The sequence below is a fragment of the Eumetopias jubatus genome, unplaced genomic scaffold, assembly GCF_037043125.1.
Source record: "Eumetopias jubatus isolate StellerSeaLion01/CBP00866 unplaced genomic scaffold, mEumJub1_p1.0 scaffold_8, whole genome shotgun sequence".
NCBI classification, from domain to species: Eukaryota; Metazoa; Chordata; class Mammalia; order Carnivora; family Otariidae; genus Eumetopias; species Eumetopias jubatus.
In genome coordinates, this window is record NW_028274814.1 from 20,840,267 (window position 1) to 20,858,324 (window position 18,058).

General features: G+C 38.8%; 1 protein-coding gene across 2 annotated transcripts in view; it reads left to right on the forward strand.

The window, feature by feature from the left end:
* Positions 1 to 18,058, forward strand: part of ITGA8 (integrin subunit alpha 8) — a 191,783-nt gene that overhangs the window by 63,964 nt on the left and 109,761 nt on the right. For both annotated transcript variants that reach the window (XM_028114140.1, XM_028114141.1), the window contains 3 exons: positions 1,280 to 1,332; positions 14,312 to 14,517; positions 16,916 to 17,107. In XM_028114140.1, the coding sequence (XP_027969941.1) occupies positions 1,280 to 1,332; positions 14,312 to 14,517; positions 16,916 to 17,107 (451 nt within the window). The remainder of the gene's footprint in view (positions 1 to 1,279; positions 1,333 to 14,311; positions 14,518 to 16,915; positions 17,108 to 18,058) is intronic.

Sequence of the window (18,058 nt, forward strand, 5' to 3'; positions counted from 1 at the left end):
GGTAGGCAGATTCAGTATCTGGGGAGAGTTGGTTTTCGGATTCATATAGACAGCCATATTCTTAGGTCCTCCCATGGTGGAAGGAGGGCTAGAGAGCTCTCTGGGTTCTCTTTTATGAGGGCACTAAACCCATTCATGAGGGCTCCACCCTCATGACCTAATCACATCCCAAAGGCACCACGTCCTAATACCATCATATTGGGGGTTAGGATCAATATTTGAATTTAGGGGAAGGAAGGGACACAAATATTCATCTATAGCAACTGTATATGTTTGGAATAGAGAAAAGAGGTGGGAGAATTTAATTATTTCATGACACTTGTTAACTCATGTATTCGTTCCCTCTGCAGAGAGTATCTGGCACATGGCACCCACTCTGAGCTGGACCCTAGTCAGGCAGTGTAGACAGAAGACTGAACAACACAGACCAAAATCTCTGCCTTCCGTGGAGGACACTTTCTAGTGGACTGTAGACTGATTACATTAGAAGATGATGGGAGGCCAAGTCAGCTAAAGCACTGGATGCCAAAACATGGAAACAAAACATCTCGACACGTTCAAAACTATGGGCTGAATCTGAAAAGATGATAAATGTTGGAAACATCACTTGAAAAACAAAAAACTTAAGAGCTAGAATGTGGCTCGCTAGTTATACTCGGAAGGGACTTAGAAAACTTAGTTGACAATGAACTCAATATGAATTGATACTGAGACATGGTTTCCCGTGAAATTAAAACCCTTTTTATGCTTCATTGATATAAACAGCCCAAAGCAAAGAGTGTAAATCCTACTTAACTCTTCTCTGGGCAGTGCACTCATGGGGTATTATCTTTTCTTTGGTATCACATGCAGTATCTCTAAGAAAGAAAGGCCATGATGGTGAGCCAGTTACAAATATTTCCATATGAAATATCATACAGGAGTGGAATTAGATTCATTCTGTGAGGTTCAACATGGCAGAACTAAATAGGATTAAGGACTAGAAGTTACAGAAGTGCCAATTTTAGCAAAGAAAATTCTAATAATTGTGTCCATAAATTGAATGGGCTGATTGTTGAGTAGCTGCAGAGGATGACCAAGCAGATGTCAGGGGTACTGAGGGGAAATTATGCATGGGGTCAGACTGAATGACTTTAAGACTCTGTCCATGTCCAGGAGTCCATGAATTTAATGCAGAAATCTGCTGCAATGAGATTCATCCTTCAGGAAAAATTGAGAGAGGACGATAAAAATTATTTTTGAACATAAACTATGTCATCTTAATGGTTTTTCTTTGCAGATGGCATCTTATTTTGGATATACGGTCACAGTGTCAGATGTTAACAATGATGGGTAAGTTTTTAAGAACTTCCTCACTCACCATATGTTATATTCATCCACAAAGATGTTGCATTTTTTTCCTTCATGGAATAGATCCTTCCATACTTCTTCAACAAGATAGAGGCTCTCTTGTTTTAATTGGGTGGTTTTTTTTTTTTTTTTTTGGTTCAGGATAAGAGGATATATCTACTAAAGAATTCTATCGTCCTATTTTATGTCTCTGTGGAGATTTTCCACATCTCCCACTTCCAGAAAAGGACTGTTTTACTTAGTTTTATCTTTAATTTAATGAACTGAATAGTCCTTGGCCATTTGAAATCCAAAGCCATGAAAGCATTTGCTCATCTGTCGCTCTTTACCCTTACTTAGCATGTGATACATTCATAAACCATTTGCACATAAATAAACATTTTTTTCTCCTGACATTGCTTTAACCAACATACTAGTAATGCCCATGGAGAAGATGAAATAATAACATGAACTTTTCAGAGTATGGCAGCAAATTACAATTGAGCTTGGATCAAACACCATGATAAACTATGGTTGTGTTTAAGTCATTCCTTAAAAACAAACTATTATTAAACATCTCTTTGGCTCACTAAAACCACCTAACTGGTAGATAAAACGGATGATTAAATAAGAAAGCCAATACACTGATAACTGATTAGCCATCCAATAAATATCACTGGAGCACCTACTGTGTGTCAGCCATTGTTCTTAGTGTCCAGAATATGGTGGCGAATAAGGCAAAATAGGTCTCTGCTCTCAGAGAGTTCACATTTTTATAGAAATCAAATACCTGCAGAATCCTGACTTGTTCCAGGATCTGGGTTAAGCAAGCACTTTAGATACATCATTGATGGACACTAGCTATGATTTTCATATAGATAGAAATGTACTTTATATAACATGGTGGCATATGACTAGAGATAAATTTAGTTACTTTTGCACCTTTTGGAAAATATCATTTTTTTTAAGATTTTATTTACTTATTTGAGAAAGAGAGAGAGAGAGAGCATGAGTGGGGGGAGGAGCAGAGGAAAAGGACAAATAGACTCTGCACTGAGAGCAGAGCCTGATGCAGGGCTCAAACCCACGACCCTGAGATCATGACCTGAGTTGAAATCAAGAGTCAGACACTTAACCCAATGAGCCACACAGGGGCCCCTGGAAAAGATCTTTTTTATTATTCTTCCATTTAACATATATTTCTTGAGCATCTACTATACACCAGCACTGTTCTAGGTGCTGGGATATAGCAGAGAACAAAATAGACACCGCTACCCTCATAGAGGCTACACTAGAGGTGGGGAGTTGGGGACTACAGATGAAAAGTAAGTAAGTCAAGTCAAGCATATTTAGATGGTGATGAACATCAGATAGGAATAAAAAAATGGAAGGGCTGAAACCAAGATGTCCTTCAGTAGGTAAATGTACGTTCAGACAACGGAATATTGCTCAGTGCTAAAAAGAAATGAGCTGTCAAGCATGAAAATACATGGAGGAAGCTTACTTGCATATTATGAAGTGAAAGAAGCCAATCTGAGAAGATTACGTACGGTATGATCTCAGCTATATGACAGCCTGGAAAAGGCAATGCCATGGACATAATAAACGGATCACGGGTTGCCAGGGGCCAAGGCGGGGAGAGGAGGGAGGAACAGGCACAGAGGATTTTTAGGGCAGTGATGCCACTCTGTAAGACACTACAGTGGTGGATCCTTGTCGCTCTACATTTGTCCAGACCCACTGGATGTCCAACACCGGGAGTGACCCTAATGTAAACCATGGATTCTGGGTGATGGGTCACTGAAGGTTCATCAATCGTAACACATGCACCGCGCTGGTGGGAGATGTTGAGAGTTGGGGAAGGCTGTGCCTGTGGCGGCCGGGGGTATATGGGAACTCTCTGTACTTTCTGCAGGAGTTTGCTTCGAACCTAAAACTTCTCTAAAAGATAGTCTATTAATTAAACTTATAAAAGCAAAACAGAAGGGGGGTAGAAAATATTGGGAGGGTTGTGACTTTAAATGGGGTAGACAGGGAAGACCTCAGTGTTAAGGTTGAGGAAAGTTGAGGAATGATCTGCTGGAAGTGGGGTCCATGGGGAAGAGATTCCCGGAGGTGGGAGCCGCTGGAAGTCCGAGGACATCAAAGAGACTTGGAGAGGAGGCAGAGGGGTGCAGGATCACAAAGGTTTGTGAGCCACTGCATTTATAAAGTCTTGCATAGTGCCACACAGGCTCTGCTATGGATAGAATGAGTGTTTCCAAGAAGGACACATTTCAGGAGCCACTGGAGGATAGGATACTAAGCAAGGGAATGGCCTACTCCAACTTTGGTCCCAGCAGACACACTGTGTCTGTTGGGTCTCCTCGGCCGTGAGGCCCCTGGGAGCCCACTGCCATAAGCGAGTTGAGGCAGGACAATGCCCAGGGCCCAAGCAATGACAGGACAGTGACAGAAAACTGTAGTGGTTGCACTTTGGAGATATTCTGAAAGTATATTTGAATGGTAATCTTAGCCTGGAAGCAAGTCATTGAAAATTAAATTGCTTTCATCTCCAACTGAGCTGTGAAAAGAAAGTAACAGTTAGGGCCACCCTTCACAATTTCCAAATTAGATGGACTGGATTTGTTATCAGCACCTTTTAGTGATCTAGAAAAAAAAAAAAGGCGGGGGGTGGGGGCAGGGTGGCTGAAGAAGAACTTGAGTCCAAAACATGGCATGTTGTCCCAATTGAGGAAGCCCACACTTTAGTAAAAACAACAACAACAAAAATCCCATGATGGCCTTTGGGATATGTGCAAACACATTTCTTTCAACAGATGGTGACACAACAAACACAACCTCCCCCCCACACCCAGGGGAGCCACGCAATGCCTTATTGGGACCAGATGAACTCAGTGTGTGCCCTTCGTTTCCTCCACTCTGCCCTGAATCCTTTCAGCTTTCCCCCAGTTCAACACTATGCCCTGCAGGGCACTGCCTCCTTCCTGGAAACACGTTCATTCCAGTCCATAGCAAAGCTCTGTGACAACATTTATAGGACCTTTTTTTTTTTTTTTTTTTTTTGCCATGTTAAGAAAAGAACAAGAACACTTGTGAGAAAAGGCTCTCTTTGGTCTCCTGCTGATCAAAACAACATGGTAGTAACAAACACAGGAATTTTCCAGGGATAATTTGTCCTTTCTTGATGTTCTTAAAAAATTGCTGTGCCCACTATTTCTTTTTTATTAGGCCGTATATTCTTAATTCTTTAGATTGCATCAAAAAAATACATCCATTATCTTAATAGTGCCACTCTTTTTTTTTAAGATTTATTTATTTGAGAGAGAGAGAGAGAGCAGGGGCAGGGGAAGAGGGAGAGGAAGAGAGAAAGAATCTCAAGCAGACTCCCTGCTGAGCACGGAGCCTGCCAGGGGGCTCAATCACATGACCCTGAGTCGTGACTTGAGCCAAAATCAAGAGTTGGACACTTAACCGCCTGGGCCAGCCAGGCACCCCTTAATATTACCATTCTTAACGTACCCATAGATTCTCAGTCTGTATGTAATTTGCCACTCTTAGTTACTGTAATGCTATGTAAATTCAAGGCCTTATTATAAATAAGTAAGCTATAGAGGCCACTGAGCACCTTTCATCCCAAATACCAATAGACAACTCACATGAAGTCTGAGACTGCAACAACGAAGATATAATTTGCCATCATCTTTGCAGCACCTGTGTTTCAAGAAAAATTGCTTGATATTGTTGGCTTTCAAACAGACATCTTGTGTGTCTAGGTTTATACTTGATCCCAAGATGGGGGTCCGAAAACCACCCCCAGTAGTAACAGCCGTGTCCTCACCTCCCTGGTGGGTATTCGTCTCTGGGGAAGGTGCAGTGAGAACAACCCATTGGGGCAGAGACATAAACTGCAGTCCCTCAGAAATCTTAGCAGAATCAGAAAAGAAAGGCAGCAAATCATGCGTGTGCCAATGACTTTTCTCAAGCCCAAGTCAGAACACATGTGTTCTCATTTTGGGAAGGAGTGCTTTTGTCATTCTAACTTCTGACAAGATTTCTAGCAGAGATCCGAAGATTGCATGGGATTTACAGGAGACATGAATCCTTGTCTCAAATAAAGTTTTCCTGGATATTATATATGCGGTCTCCCCAAATTCTTAGTCCTTTCAAATGCAAAAACCTCTATTCTCCACTGAAACTATTGAAAAACCTAGGATCGCGTTAAGCAACAAAATTTTGTCAGGCATGATTAGCAGGCAATGTTCTTCCCTCTCTCAAAGTGACTTCACGTGTAATCTGTGTCTAATAACGTAGGATGACCCAAACTACAATCCAGTGACGCTATCTAAAATTCACCCGCGAAGAAACTGAGACACAAAAGCTCAGAGACTTGCCCAAGATTACACACTAATTAGGCAAAGGTCTTGATTAGATCCCAGACCTTCTGCTGACTTACCCAACAGTATTTTTTTCGCTAGCTACAGAGAACTCTATACTAAGCTCTATAAAATAGCTGGTAGGAAAAATATATAGAATTTCCATGTCCAAGGACTTATAATCTATAAGAATTAGGAATTTTCAATGTAATAAGGGAGTAAAATGGCATGCCTCTCACTTACTTTTAAAAAGCTGAGAAATTAGTGTATTTGTCACTGAAACAATCCATGACCTTTTTTACTTTTTTAGATAAATATTATGTTTAAGGTGTACAACATGATGTTTTGATACACATGTGCACAGTGCAGTGATCACTGTGTTCAAGTTAATTAACATATCCATCTATAGGATCCATCTCTATTCATCCAGCTGTGCAATCCATCCATTACATAGTCACCATGTCTACTGTGTGTGTGTGTGTGTGTGTGTGTGTGTGTGTGTGTGTGTGGTGGTGGTAACACCAGAGAGCTACTCTCTTAGCACCTTTCTAGGATCCAGTACAGTGTTATTAACTGTAGTCACCATGCTGTACACTAGATCTTTAGAACTTATACATCCTACATTACTGCAACTTTGTACCGTTTGACCAACATCTCCTCTCTGCCCCACCTCACCACCTCTGGTAACCACAGTTCTATTCTCTGCTTCTATGAATTTGACTGTTTCAGATTATAAATGTGTGTGTTTCTGTGGGGTTTTTTTTAAGATTTTTATTTATTTATTTAACAGAGATAGAGAGCACAAGTAGGCAGAGCTGCAGACAGAGGGAGAGGGAGAAGCAGGCCCCCAAGGAGCAGGGAGCCCAATGCGGGGCTCGATCCCAGGACCCTGGGATCATGACCTGAGCCGAAGGCAGCCGCTTAACCGACTGAGCCACCCAGGCGCCCCATGTTTCAGTGTTTTACTCTTATTTTTTGGTAAGAATCTACATTCCTGTTTATTAATGTGTGTTTTATTAATTTCCATTATTTTTATAAGCAAGGTCATACTTCCACTTTATAAAAATATAAAATCATAATTTCAGAGTTATTTTCACCCAAAGAACTTTAATAAGATTGTCTAAAAACAACTGATTCATGAGACAAAATTCAGTTATAGTTTTTAGTGTCATGGCATGTAAGAAAAATCAGTCTGTATGATTATATTAAAAATAGCTATACTAGTCTGCTGCATTTTACTGAGTCAGTAGTAATGATTTATATATAATTTTATAGTCTATAACTCCTATATATTTTTTTAAATTCACAAAACCCTTTTAACTTTCCCAGCATTTATCAGTGATCAAGGAATCATCAGTGAGCATTAATCACCAGTAGAGTTCAGTATTAAAACTGAGATTTAATTCCCATTTTTTTACCCAAATTTCTAATTTTTCAATAGCCTTTTTTTTTAAGGTCTATATCTTCTAAACCTTGGATCTGAGTGGATGCTATGCAATGACTCAGAATAGGATTAAGAATATCACTTGACAGGGGTGCCTGGGTCGCTCAGTTGGTTAAGCGTCTGCCTTCAGCTCAGCTCATGATCCCAGGAACCTGGGATCGAGCCCCACGTAGGGCTCTCTACTCAGCAAGAAGCCTGTTTCTCCATCCCCAAGCCCCCTGCTTGTGTTCCTGCTCTCACTATCTCTCTCTCTCTCTGTCAAGTAAATAAATAAAATCTTTTTAAAAAAAAGAATATCACTTGCATAGTTGATTGGTCATTGTTCAGAAGTTAGGACTCCACATATTCTGTGGGATTAAACCAGACTTTCCCTTCTCTGGCCAAGAGATAATTAAGTACTTTTGTGCATGAGGTTACCCAGTGACCATTCTTTGACAGTATTTGACATTTTCTCTACCCACTGTGCAACAAAAGCAAGGTCCCTGCAAATGCTCCAAAATCTCGACATAGGAGGTGGGGGTGGGGAGGGAGAAAAGACAATGTCATTAAGTAATGTTGACCAAATTAGTAAATTGGTGGACTTTCCCAATATTTTTTTTAATTTAAAAAAAATCTCTAGGTATTGTGAGTGACTTCAAAAGTTAAGACCAAATGGTGGTGTCTGTGCTGGTTGGTGGTTGATACTGTCAAGCTTATGACTGTTTTGAAAATATAAACAAGCTGGTGAAATTAACTTTAGTTTAGTTATCTTAAGATAGCCAGAGCTATAAACTCTGCCAATGTAAACTGTTAGGAATTTCTGGACAAACTTAACAAAGGGAGGTGGAATTTTTCATCTTGAGCCTAAGCAAGCAAATTAGGGTTTTTTCTTATGGCTTTTGAAACTTACAGTATTTATACTATTTCAGAAACTCACAGGATTACAATTTAATTGATTGGATTGGTTTTTTGCCTCTGCAGGGCCCAAAGGAGATAAATTTCAAGAGAATTTTAGCAGTTTGTTAACTTGAGAACATTTTAGAGAAAATTTATTTGAAAGGAATCAGCTTTGGGTAATTATGTTTTTGCCCCAGATTTAGCCTAAGTATGTATTCTCTCAGACAGGTTTTACTATTATGATTGAAATAAGTAGAAAATCCAGAAAACTAAAACAGAAAGAAGTTGTAAATTGAAATTGATTTCTGTAATGTAAATGATCAGCTATGCTAGTTCTTGTCCACCATAAAAAATTCAGCTGATAAGATATCAACTCTAGTATAAAGTCTGCTAATCTGCATTCTGTTAATAAATAACCATGTTCCAAAAATTAATTATGAGCATTAGCATGCAGTATCTACTACTGGGAAAAAAGAAATATAGAAAAGTTTATATGTGAAACCAACACATTAACACCATTTGACTCAGAAAACTTGAATCTAGATGCTCCATATTGAATATTCTTATTGCTGGGTCCTCTCTTTCTCTTTCATTCTTTATCACTATTTATACTTTGCTTTTCAGGAAAATATAATGTTTCTGTCTCAAACAATATGGGAAGGAAGAGAAATTGAGCCTTGCATTATATTATATTATCAGGGCAGATTTAAACATAAAAAGAGACATAAAACCTGTGTGTATGTTACCCAAAGATTTTAAAGAAAATTGTGATTAAATATTAGACATTTTGGATAAAATGAAACTTAGTGTATATGTCCTTTGTTGAAGTGCCTTTATATAATAACTCAGATCTTATCCAAACTGCCATGACCCAAACAGAAAGGATGGATTTTACTGAAAACCTCATCATTAATAATAATAATATTTCTTCATCATTAATTTTTTGACATTACAAAACCATACAGGCTGGGTGATATGTGTGTGTGTGTGTGTGTGTGTGTGTATATATATATATATATATATACATATATATATATATAATATTCTCTTACAATGGTACCCAACCTATTACACAACTATATATCAGAAAGTCAATGAAAAATACCTTTACTAATAAAATATTTTAAAAACTTTAAACTTGGATTGGGCACATTCAAAACCAGGATTTGGCAAACTAATTTTGAAACAGTACAATAGCACACATAGCCTACTGCAATGGTTTTTCAGGGATTTTTTTTTTTTTTTTTTTTGCTTGTGGTCCATAATAAGAAATACATTTGACATTGCAACCTGGCACACACACACAGAACTGAAACAAAAGTTTCATGGAACAATATTTACCCTCACATAATGTATTCATTCTATTTTCTGTTCTTTTCTATTTCATTTTTTAAAATTGCTTGTCAAGACCCACTGAATTGATTTCACAATCCACTAATGTGTCGCAAACCAAGATTTAAAAACACCAGCCTAAACAATAATATATATTGTGGCTCTTAAGTAGTATTGCTATAATAAAATAATATTGACACTAAGTGCAAAGTATTCTATAAGGCACATTGTACCAATTAAATCCAAGACAGTTATTGTCTTTCAACCTTATGGGAAACACAGTTATAAATGAAAAACAAATGTCTTTTGCTGTTTTTATGGCATTTAGAACATTTTAGAAGACTTACACTTAAATATCTGGGGAAATATATTTCTAACAAAATAAATCAATGCTGTCATAATCCTCCAGGAATCCAAAAGTTCCATGGACGTGCTAGGCTCTCACAATGATGGGTCGAGTAATTTTCCATTTCTAGAACTCGGTGTTGGCAGTGAGAAATGTAGAGAGCAAACCATGTCAGTCCTGAATCATGTTTGCACCCTCAGGGACCAATTATACAGCTTGTTCCTTCTTTATAGAAGGAGAAAATGGCCCCATTCCATCTCTACAGTAGAGACCAGCGATTTCAGACATCTTTGAAGTACAAGGCAGCAACACACACAATTAGGTGTTTAACAAATGCCTCTTCACACTGGCAATAATTATAACAGAAGGGGAGGCAACCGGGTTCCTGCGAGGGGAAGGCCAAGGGCGTAAATAACTCGAATCCTTGCTCTCCTCTGGTCCTGGAGCACAGCAGGATGGCAAGCTTCATCAAGTTACTTGTAAGATTTTTAAGAAAATGTTTTGCCTAAGCAGAGCAATAACTTAGGTTCTGGAATTTGAGATCAAAATAATGGCCATTCCTCTTTTCCCAGCCCTCGACCCACCTCCAGGAATGCACTTGTCATGATGAGCCCAGGTGGTGGATAGAAATGTTGAATCACTATATTGTACACCTGAAACTAATATAGCACTGTATGTTACCAATATTGGAATTAAAATAAAATTTTTAAAAAAGAACAGAAAAAAAAAAAATAACTGCTCCTCAAGTCTTTCTATAACCACCCTTTCCTTCTTACAAGTTGGCCAAGCAACACTTCAAGTGTTTCTAGCTAGAAACCATGTGTTAGGTCTCCTGCTGTGGGAGACAAGTAAGAGGCTATTAGAAGTAGCTAGCAGCCCCAGATGATCCCAAAGTCACATTTCACCATGTTTCTGGTTCCTACAAGGTAGGAGAGGGAGAACGGGGATACATTTTGCTTTTTTAACAGGAGCTCTTTCTGCTTACATTGCTATGATGTAAAAATATTGTGTATTCCCTTCAACACCTGGGCCAGTGCCTTCATAATACCTATCATGTATTAAATGCTGTAGTATGACCTGTATGTATGTGTGTGCGTGCACATTTGGAAAGAGAAACACACAAAGAGAGACAGAGATGAAGACAGAGACCAAGGGAGATCTTCAGTGATGTATCCAATGAAGTAGCCTATTTCTACATTCACTTTTTTTTCTGGGGCGCCTGGGTGGCTAAGTTGGTTAAGTGCCATTTTTTCGGTAATGTTAACTTGTTCAATAGGACACAACTGGTTACTAAAAGAGCCGGATTTTAAATCTAAATCAGTATAAGGTCAAAACTCCTGCTTTTCTCATACGTCTGGACTCAACTTACTTTTCCAGTTATCTTTATTTTTTTTTGTAGGCTGTATTTTTTTAGAGCAGTTTGGGTTTATGGAAAACTTGAGCAGGAATTACAGAGCGTTCACATATATTCCCTCCCCCGCCCCTCCACCATCGGTTTCTACTATTACTACCATCTTGAGTTGGTGTGGTACATTTGTTATAATCGATCCACCCGTATTGATACATTATTAACAAAAGTGCACAGCTTACATTATGGTCCACTCTTCCTTTTACACATTCTGTGGGTTTTTTCCAAATGTATAATGTCAGGTATCCATGTACAGTATCATGCAGAATATCTTCATTGCCCTAAAAACATCCTGTGCTCCATCTATTCATCTCTCTCCCCTCCCCTCATTCCCTCCAACTACTGATCTTTTTAGTTTTGTCTTTTCCAGAACGTTATAAACTTGGAATCCTTCAGTATGTAGCCTTTTAAGACTAGCTTCTGTCACTTAGCAAAAAGGGGTTTAAAGTTCCTCCCTGTCATTTTGTGGCTTATTTGTTCATTTCTTTTTATTGCTGAGTAATATTCTGTTATATAATGTGGCACAGTTTATTTATCCATTCATCTACTGAAGGATATCTCGGTTGCTTCCAGTTTTTGGCAATTGCAAGTTTTTGTGTGGACATAAGTTTTCAACTCATTTGTGTGACTACCTAGGAGTGTGATTATGGTCTCATATGGTAAACCTGTGTTTAGTTTTGTAAGAAACTCCCATACCATCTTCCCAAGCGACTGGACCATTTTGCCTCCTCACCAGCAGTGAATGAGAGTTCCTGTGGCTCCACATCCTTGCCAGCATTTGGTGCTGTCAGCATTTTGTATACCAGCCATTCCAATAGATTTTTAGCAATATCTCATTTCAATTTCCAATTCCCTAATGACATATGATATATTGGATTAAAAAACAAGACCCATCAATATGCTGTCTGCAAGAGACTCATTTTACACCCAAAGACACCCCCAGATTGAAAGTGAGGGGGTGGAAAACCATTTACCATGCTAATGGACACCAAAAGAAAGCTGGGGTGGCAATCCTTATATCAGACAAACTAGATTTTAAAACAAAGACTGTAATAAGAGATGAGGAAGGACACTATATCCTACTTAAAGGGTCTATCCAACAAGAAGATCTAACAATTGTAAGTATCTATGCCCCAAACATGGGAGCAGCCAATTATATAAGGCAATTAATAACAAAAGCAGAGAATCTTTTTATATGCTTATTTGCTATCCGTAAATCTTCTCTGATGAGGTGTCTGTTCAAATCTTTGCCCAGTTTTTAATTGGGTTGTTTCTTATTGCTCCTATCATATATTATATATATTTAACATTGATTATGTATAACAATGATAATATATGTTATGTAATATATAATGGTATCACGTTTTATATGTTACTGTAATGTATTATTACTATTATTGCTATTTCATATTATTAAGTTTTAAGAATTCTTTGCATGGTTTGTTTTTCCAATTAAAATCATTGGCATCCCTCTAGCATGGAGCTCACCTGGACCACTCACTGGCCCTGACTCCACTCAGAGACACTTGCTTTGGGCTCAGAACCCTGCCACCTGGCAAGCCTGCCTCCAGAACCACCTGTCAGAATCCCACCCAGGTGCAATGCCATCTCCTCCAAGAGCCTTCCCTAACTCTCTCAAAGTTCCAGCTCTCTCTCCTGTCTGGGATCTCTAGGATTCATTTTGGATTATTCATATGCTTTTTTTCACCCTGCCTTGTCTGTAGGTAAATGAGTAGCAATTTGACCTCTCTTGTACGTTCCTTAGGAACAGGGTTGACCTAATAGTCATTATATTCCTTGACTCACTTATCACAGTATCTTAAATACAGCTGTTACACAGAATATCTCTTGAATCATACAGGGAAATGGAGACTACAGGGAAGGCAAGAAGTTGGAGAGAGAGGCAGGTCAGAGTGTTGTTGGAGCGTCTTGCAGATGTCTCAGACCTTAAAGGAGGTTTTGTGTTCTCAGTAACTGTCCCACCTCATCCCTGTCTTTTAGATGAATGGTAATATTTTTAGTTTAGTTGGCAAGTTTCTGCATGTTACCTAATCTATATAGGCATAAAAGTCAAGTGCAGATTTCTATTTATGCGTGAGGTCACCCTTCAGATTGTTGCATCTCCCAAGAAAGGGGTGTCTGCAGAGGTCATTAGTATCGATCAATTAAATTATGAATTTTGGTTGATGTGACTTTTTCCAAAATTTCTAAAATAAAAATGATACATGCATATGTTTTTAAAGAACTCAAATAGCTTAGAAGGCTCTGTTCTATTCCTCTTCGTGCCCACTGGCTCTGGGAAGGAAACATCTTTGCCCCCTTGGATTTTGTTCTCCTGGTAGTTATAATTTATCTCTAAGTAACTTGCATAGGCATTTGTTTCTTGAATTTTTTCAACCTTAAAAATTGTCTACTAGTTTCCCGCTATAATATCTACATTTATAAAGAATAACTATCAAGTCTTATTTGGGAGGAAAATTTACTTTCTATATTTCTAGGCAGTCCCACAACCCTCTCTGGCCTCTGTTTTATTTAAATGAAGGTAACAAGAGGACGGAAGGAAGCAAAATTTATTTTAAACCTTATTCCTGCAAGAAAACTTCATAATTTAAGGGTATAGTTCTATTGTTGTAGACAAACTCTAATCCACTTTGAGAAAAACCTTTTTTAGATCTTTTTTGATATGTTTTACTTGTATAGCTACATTTTCCGGAAATGCACTAAGAAGCTTTTGAAAATGGTGAAGTATCTGGTTTTCTTAAAGTAGTCATTGTAACATAGTTTAAAAGTTCAGTGTACGGGCACCCAGGTGGCTCAGCCAGTTAGGCATCCAGCTCTTGGTTTTGGCTCTGGTCATGATCTCATGGTGAGATCGAGCCCCATGTCAGGCTCCCCACTCAGTGTGGAGTCCGCTTCTCCTCTCCCTCTGCCCCTCCTCCCACTTGCACACACACTCTCTCTCTCTCAAATAAATAAATCTTTTTTTATAAAAAAAAAGTTCAGTGTAACAATGAACTTACAATGTTCTTACAACATTCTATCCCAGAGATAGCAATGAAAGAAATACGATGATTGTAAAATACTCATTTTCCTGGGAAAGGAAAAATACCAAAGAAATATACTAATCTAGTTGATTAAAAGTGTACCCCAAAGAATCTCAGGTCTGTCAGTGCTCTGACCTCTCTCTTTGTTCTGTACAGAATGGATGACGTATTGATTGGGGCACCTCTCTTTATGGAACGTGAATTTGAGAGCAGCCCTAGAGAAGTAGGGCAAGTTTACCTGTATTTGCAAGTGAGCGCGCTTGTCTTCAGGGACCCGCAGATCCTTGCAGGCACCGAGGTTTTCGGGAGATTCGGTAGTGCTGTGGCACACTTAGGAGACCTGAACCAAGATGGATACAATGGTAATTGACACCAATACATGGAAATTGTTTTTTTGTCATAATTCATGTTACCGGTACACAAAGGAAACAATGACAAAGTGGTGTGTGTGTTATGGTTACTATTATTGGTTTTTAATGAAGTATCAAAAACCTCAAGGCAGTTTAAAGTTTATATATGCAGCTCTTAATAAAGGCAGCAATTATTTTTTAAAGTGATATTTGGATTTAATGACTCAAAGAAAACTAGAGAACCTTCTGTTATGTACAGAGTCAAGACAAATAAATACATGTCGATATATGGACAAGTATATTGCCTTGTGATTAACCCACATGGACTATGTATAGGTTATGCTGAATTTTAATTGGTCTGTAAACCTGAGCTTGAGGGCAATTTCAATGTTTGCAGTAAAGTAGTGTTAAATTCTTAGTTTAGGATTATGATTCTTTAAGCTAAGAATTTGTGAATGCCTTGCAAGTACCTTCTCAGAAAAACATGCAAGCTCACACAAAGTTTTGCTTACATGTTCAGGACCTTTAAATCAAGAAGCAAGGTATAGTGGGTTTCTTAAAGTTCAAGGGAATAACAGGAATTTGCTCCAATAAAATAGCCTTGGGAGTGTTTGCATCAGATCAGTATTCATTGGGGCCTTTGGCATTTTTATGTTTTCTTTGAAAAAAAGACATCCCAGAAATGTATGGTTAGTAATTTTTAAAGTGCTATAAAATATAAATGTATATTGAAAGTTCATGGTTCCAGGAAAATAATAAAAAAGAGACAAGTTCATCTTTAACTGATACGCTGCTTTCAGAAACTGCCCTATCGCTGAGCACCAAGCGAAATAAATAATGCTAAATTATCTATCAAGCCATCTTTTCCACCATATTTTCCTCTATTTGTCTTTTTTCTCAAACCCTTCATGATATTTTTGAAAGCTAAGAGAAACATTTTTAATGACATTAAGGGGGTTCTGCCTCTCTGAGCCTCACTGTTTTTGAGTATAAAGTGGGCAAAATAATTCCAAACTGGGAGGAAACATGAGACAGATGTGGACTGACTTAGAGGAGGTGAAGGAAGGGCCCCTTTGCACCTGTCACATGATGATATCTTTAATTTCCACCATGATCTGAGATTTGGGATATCTATCGTTACCTGTTAAATGAAACTGGAATTATGATCCTCATTATGTAGTAAAGTCAATTCATGATTTACTTAGTCTTATCAGACTTACTTAGGAGCAAAGAGAAATAAACGACAAAGTGAGGACACATAACCGTCATCCACTGGCGTGAGCTATTATGTTATTGTGTTCTTCGTGCTCTTTTTTATGTAAAACTCAGTCTTTCTGTGTATTGTTTAGAACAATCCTGAAGAACACAATGTGTGGAAGTTACTTTTCATTGAGTGCTCTATTTACCGTGGGAGTCAGGTGATAGTGTTCTTTCTAGGTTCCCCAATGTCCTCTACTGTAAAATGCATCCTGCCTCCCTCATGGGACAATGTAATCATTACATTATATAATCTTTGTACAAGAGATTGTTTATTTCTTTTGACAAGAAACTCATAAGTACCTTGCAAAGGTGCCTCCTGTTTTATCCAGCCTAGTGATGTGACCCAGCCCTCCCTGTTGCTCGCTAAATTCCCGTGTAGACCATGCTCTCCCTGCTCCTCCAATGGGCCCAGCTTTTTCAACCTTTAGACCTTGGCACACCAGTTCTTTCTGCCTGGAGTGCTCTTCCCTCTGATTTCACACAGTTGGTTCCCTTTTGTCCCCAGCTTTCACTTTCAGCACGAGCCTTAGCAACACCCTGTCCAATCACCGAATCTAGAAATAACCACCATTCTCCATTACATTAATATTTTTGATTCTTCTGCATAGAATGTGTCACTTTCCATCTTTTTTTATTGTATTATGTTATGTTAATCACCATAATTACATCATTAGTTTTTGATTAGTTTTTTCCATGATTCATTGTTTGTGCACAACACCCAGTGCTCCATGCAGAACATGCCCTCTTTAATACCCATCACCAGGCTAACCCATCCCCCCACCCCCTCCCCTCTAGAACCCTCAGTTTGTTTCTCAGAGTCCATAGTCTCTCGTGGTTTGTCTCCATCTTTTCTTGATTGTCTCTCTATTCAAATTGTCTACTACCTGCACTAGAACATAAACTTTCTAAAAGCGGCATCTGGTTTGCTGTCATACCCACTGCATCCAACACACAGTGGTCACTCGATAAATATTTGCTGGATGGATAAAAGCCAACAAATAATTTATGGTTGCTGCAGTATTACAAAATTTTCCTGGAAAACTGAATGAGCCCTTTGGATTATAGTTTACTGCTCTTTGACTGCACTTAATTCTATCTCTAAAACCTTCTTCTTTCCTTAAAAAATATGTTCATGTGTCCCCATTTGCAGATATTGCCATCGGAGCACCCTTTGCAGGCAAGGATCAAAGAGGCAAAGTGCTCATTTACAACGGGAACAAGGATGGCTTAAACACCAAGCCTTCCCAAACTCTGCAGGGAGTGTGGGCCTCACAGACCATCCCTTCGGGCTTCGGCTTTACTCTAAGAGGAGACTCAGACATAGACAAGAATGATTACCCAGGTAAGGGTTTCTTTCCTCTCCCACCAGAGAGCCCACTTCCTAGAAAGAAGCCCATTCTCAGGACGGCGCATCACATGTAAGCTTTTCCCTCATAAAGGCGAAGGCCCAGCTTAACTGTGGACGGCCCGGGGCTCTTTTGCATGATTCCTGAGTGACTTTCATGAGCATTTAAAGGCAGATAAAGGGATGCCTGGGTGGCTCAGTCAGTTAAGCGTCTGCCTTCGGCTCAGGTCACGATCCCATGGTCCTGGGATCGAGCCCCACCTCGGGCTCCCTGCTCGGCGGGCAGCCTGCTTCTCCCTCTCCCTCTGCCCCTCGCCTGCGTGTGCTCTCTGGCTCTATCTCTCTGTCAAATAAATAAATAAAATCTTTTAAGAAAATAAAGGCAGATAAAATAACCCCTCCCTTTCCTACCAGGAGACGATGTTAGAAAGGCAAGGTGGCTTTTGAAAAGCCACATTGGACATATGACTTGTCGACTTTGCAACCAAAGTTATTTGAAACCCCTCAGTGAGTTGTTCTCCACTGATAAAGACAACTTGCCTCAGAGCGAGCTAGAACAATTTATTTTAACCCTGTCATTCTCTCTCGAGCTCATAGTTCCTGTAAGTTAACTCATGAACTTCAACATTTTAGTCCTAAAGCTCATGTTTTTTGGAGTATAAATATTTTCTTGCCACACTTTGGGGTTTTTTTCAAAATAGATTGAATATTTCAAAGTGAAACAAGAAGAACTGGTTCATAATAAAGACTGTAAACTCTTTTTGATTACTTCATTCATATTGAGGTCTCATGGAAATTAGACAATACAGTGAGATAATTCATGTTTTATGTGTGGTGTAGGAAAATACAATTTGTCTTAAAGGATCGTTTCAGTAATCCCAGGGGTTTTAGCAGAGAGCAGACTTCTTGGTTTTATGGTTCAATTTTCACTTTTATGTTAGTTATTTT